The sequence below is a fragment of the Mesitornis unicolor genome, unplaced genomic scaffold, assembly GCF_000695765.1.
Source record: "Mesitornis unicolor isolate BGI_N332 unplaced genomic scaffold, ASM69576v1 scaffold2124, whole genome shotgun sequence".
NCBI classification, from domain to species: domain Eukaryota; kingdom Metazoa; phylum Chordata; class Aves; order Mesitornithiformes; family Mesitornithidae; genus Mesitornis; species Mesitornis unicolor.
In genome coordinates this window covers 458-4,079 of record NW_010179303.1, presented here as the reverse complement: position 1 = coordinate 4,079, position 3,622 = coordinate 458, and the positions used below count along the sequence as shown (strand labels likewise).

At 54.6% G+C, this 3,622-nt stretch overlaps 1 protein-coding gene across 1 annotated transcript; it reads left to right on the top strand.

The window, feature by feature from the left end:
- Positions 1-720: 720 nt before the first annotated feature.
- LOC104539240 (rab-like protein 2A) lies at positions 721-3,500 on the top strand. The gene is made up of 5 exons (XM_010182714.1): positions 721-795; positions 2,508-2,619; positions 2,872-2,969; positions 3,174-3,257; positions 3,420-3,500. Exons 1-5 carry the CDS (start codon positions 754-756, stop codon positions 3,498-3,500), a joined length of 417 nt encoding a protein of 138 aa, XP_010181016.1. The 5' UTR covers positions 721-753.
- The last annotated feature ends 122 nt before the right edge of the window (positions 3,501-3,622 follow it).

The following is a 3,622-nucleotide window of genomic DNA, read 5'->3' as shown; positions in this document are numbered from 1 at the left end:
TGATAACCATGAATGAGGTCTCCCCTCAGTCTCCTCTTCTGCAAACTAAAGAGCCCCAGCTCCCTCAGCCGCTCCTCAGAAGGGAGATGCTCCACTCCCTTGATCATCTTTGTAGCCCTACGCTGGACTCTCTCCAGCAGTTCCTGTCCTTCTTGAACTGAGGGCCCAGAACTGGACACAATATTCCAGATTCCTCGATCAGCCGTGCCAAGTCCTCTCGCGACAGCTGCCGCATCGTTAGGGAAGTTGATTTAGAGACATTCATTGGGTCGTGGTCACTGGGACCTCTCCTTTCCTTGTAAGTGAGGATTCTGGAACGGCGCTTGGAGAGGATCAGGCGGTTTTAGAACCTAAGCAAACTGCTCCAAATGAAGGCAAACGTGGTCTGGTTTTGTTTCCTGTGACCGTCCCTGGTGACAAGGTACCACGCACTGTTATCACTCTGCACTGCTGCTGGCTTTGTCTTCCTGTCCTTGACATCTGCTGATGCCTCCTCGTTGGTCATAGCAGCGTTTGGTGCCAGCTTAGCTCATGGCCAAGCCTGGCTGGAAAAAGGTCCTGGTTTGGCAGAATGTCCGAGCCCTGCAGTGTTTCACATTGGGGAGGTGAAACCCAATTTGTGGCCCTGAGTAGATGGACTTTGCGTGCTGGGTTTAAGTTGTGAGGAAAAGAGAGTCTGGGAAAATGTGTCACCCTTGTCTTTTGTGTCTTACAGACTTCTGGGACACAGCGGGACAGGAGAGGTTCCAGAGCATGCACGCGTCCTACTACCACAAGGCTCACGCGTGTATCATGGTAAGGGCCGTGTCTCCGCTGTGACCTGATGCAGTTTTGGCTGATCACCCTCCCAGGCGACTCTTGGCCCGAATGTGATCACACTGCCTCCTATTTCTCCAGGGAACTGTTGGAGAGAGTCCAGCGTAGGGCTACAAAGATGATGGAGGGAGTGGAGCATCTCCCTTCTGAGGAGCGGCTGAGGGAGCTGGGGCTCTTTAGTTTGCAGAAGAGGAGTAGCCGAGCCTGGCTAGAAGAAGGTCCTGGTTTGGCAGAATGTCCTAGCCCTGCAATGTTTCAGACTGGGGAGGTGAAACCCAATTTGTGGCCCTGAGTAGATGCACTTTGCGTGCTGGGATTAAGTTGTGAGGAAAAGAGAGTCTGGGAAACTGTGTCACCCCAAGCTTGTTGTTTTGTGTCTGACAGACTTGTGGGACACAGCGGGACAGGAGAGGTTCCAGAGCATGCACGCGTCCTACTGCCACAAGGCTGACGCGTGTATCCTGGTGAGGGCGGTGTCTCAGCTGTGACCTGGTGCAGTTTTGGCTGATCACCCTCCCAGGCGACACTTGGCCCGAATGCCACCTTTTGTGATTACGCTGCCTCCTATTTCTTGTCTCTTCCAGTGGCTTAAAAACTGCCCCATGCTGTTCTTTCTTCTCTCACCAGATGAAGCCAGTGTAGCTGGGTATGTTTAGCTCTCTCTTGTGGCAGTGCTTTGACTGTATTCCCAGAATTTGCCATCTTCTAAGTTTCCTTCCTTCTGTCACTGCGTGGCACCCGTCAGGGGGAACACACAACCGGGTGTTCCTGGGTGGAAGCAGCCCTTTTGGAGGCGATGCGAGGGAGAGGGCGCTCCTCTCCTGTCCTGCGAGGTGACATCTGGATGATGCAGTGCAAGGCTAGGAGGATAGAACAAGGGGAAACGGCACCAAGCTGTGCCAAGGGAGGTTCAGGTTAGAGATAAGGAGGAAGTTCTTTCATGAGAGGGTCGTCAGAAGCTGGCACAGGCTGCCCAGGGAGGTGGTGGAGTCACCATCCCTGGATGTATTTAGGGTAGATGAGGTACTTAGGGATATGGTTTAGGGGGTAGACAGGAGCGGTTGGACGTGATGATCTCAGAGGGCTTTTCCAACCGAGCCATTCTGTGACTCTATGATTCTGTGGAGGCTGCTCTGAGGTGTCTGGCAGGGGTGCTACATGAGGCGTTCTCTGCCCTTCTGCCCTTTCTGTTTTCCCACACGTTGCGCTTCCCGTTTCTTAGCTCAACTCAGTCTTGTGTCCTGCCTCATAACCCGCTGAAGTCTCTTGGTTTGTGCCGTTGCTCTGACTTTCCACGGTTCCTCATCGCTTGCGAGCATCAGTCACCTTCGCTGCTGTTTGAGCGGTGAAAATGGAGAGGCCTCACATGTGACCCGACTTAGCGGAACAGCTCTTGCGCGGTGCTTGTTCACTGTCACGGGTGATAGGGTGTTTGTCCCAGCGCAAAACGAGAACGGGAAGAAAAAGAAGGGACAGTTTCCTGCATGGTGCAAAGAAACGGGCTGGCTGCCCATTTCCAGGCGTGCTGGGTGCTCTCCCTTTTCTCTTTCGTCCTCTCTGACAAAAGCCGATTTCCTTTGCTGCTGTGCTCCTGGGGAGATCCTGCATTCTGTACCTGTGCTTGGTGCAGGGGTGGGTCGGGAGCTGTCCTGTCCTGTCCTGTCCCGTGTCAGCTCGCTCTGTTTTGGAAGGTGTTCGACGTGCAGCGGAAAGTCACCTACAAGAACCTGAGCAGCTGGTACGCGGAGCTGAGGGAATACCGCCCAGAGGTTCCCTGCATTGTGGTGGCCAACAAGATCGATGGTGAGTGCGTCTCCTCCTGGCAGCCTCTCAGGACTGGGACGTGGTTCTCTTCTGGCCTGCGTGTCATTCCCCTGTTAGGGCTTTTAAATCCCCATAGCTTTTGTGGAGGATGCTCCTGTCCTCGTACTGCAGCGAGGAGGCTCTGCCAGCTCAGTGGGGCTCTGGCCTCCATCTGCTCCTCCACTCCTGCGTACGTCGGCGTTGTGCCCGCAGCCACGTCTCACTGGCCGCTTCTCTTTGCTTTGCCCCCAGCGGACGTGAAGGTGACCCAGAAAAGCTTCAACTTTGCCCGGAAGTTCAGTTTGCCCTTTTACTTCGTGTCTGCTGCAGATGGCACCAACGTGGTGAAGGTAAAACACAGCTATTTGGCTCAGCACCCATGAGACCCCTCTCTGTGTAGGCACAGAGAGCAGAAAGTGGGCTAGCGTGTCTGTTTGGCCACCTGTGAGGCCCTGGTGGCTGCGGGTAGTTGCAGAGGTTGGTGGGGTTTGTTTCTTGGGGTGTGGGAGCAGCGTCCATAAGTTCCTTCGAGTGACGAGCATTCTCCTCCTCAGCTCTTCAACGATGCCATCAAGCTGGCAGTGGCTTACAAGCAGAATTCAGGAGATTTCATGGACGAGGTCATGCGAGAACTGGAGGTAGGAAAGGTTCCAGTCCCTGAGGGAAAGCAGAGCCTGTGGCACATGAGGTGGTGACCCTCAGGTGACCGCACTGCTCCCGACCAAATCTGAAGGAACCACAGCAGAGGGTCGCTGCTGCTCTCGTGCGTCTCAGCGGTTCCTTGTCCTGCTCCTTTCCAGAGCTTCGACCTGCAGAAGAAGAGTGAGAATTTGTCGGATAACGACGAGAGCTGCCCTGAAGAGAAGTCCCCGTCTGCCTAAGCCCCGGACAGACCCTGACTCTTTTTCCCTTGGCTCTAGATTTCTGGGGCTAGTTAGAGTGGCCTTCGCAGAGCACACTGATTTTTCTCAAGCCCTGAGAGCTCTGGTGATGGGCAGCTGGG

Coding starts and splice junctions, on each gene's coding strand:
- LOC104539240 (XM_010182714.1), top strand. CDS start 754: ATGCACGCGTCCTACTACCACAAGGCTCACGCGTGTATCATG. Junction 2,970..3,173: donor ATGGCACCAACGTGGTGAAG/GTAAAACACAGC, acceptor TCTCCTCCTCAG/CTCTTCAACGATGCCATCAA. Junction 3,258..3,419: donor AGGTCATGCGAGAACTGGAG/GTAGGAAAGGTT, acceptor GCTCCTTTCCAG/AGCTTCGACCTGCAGAAGAA.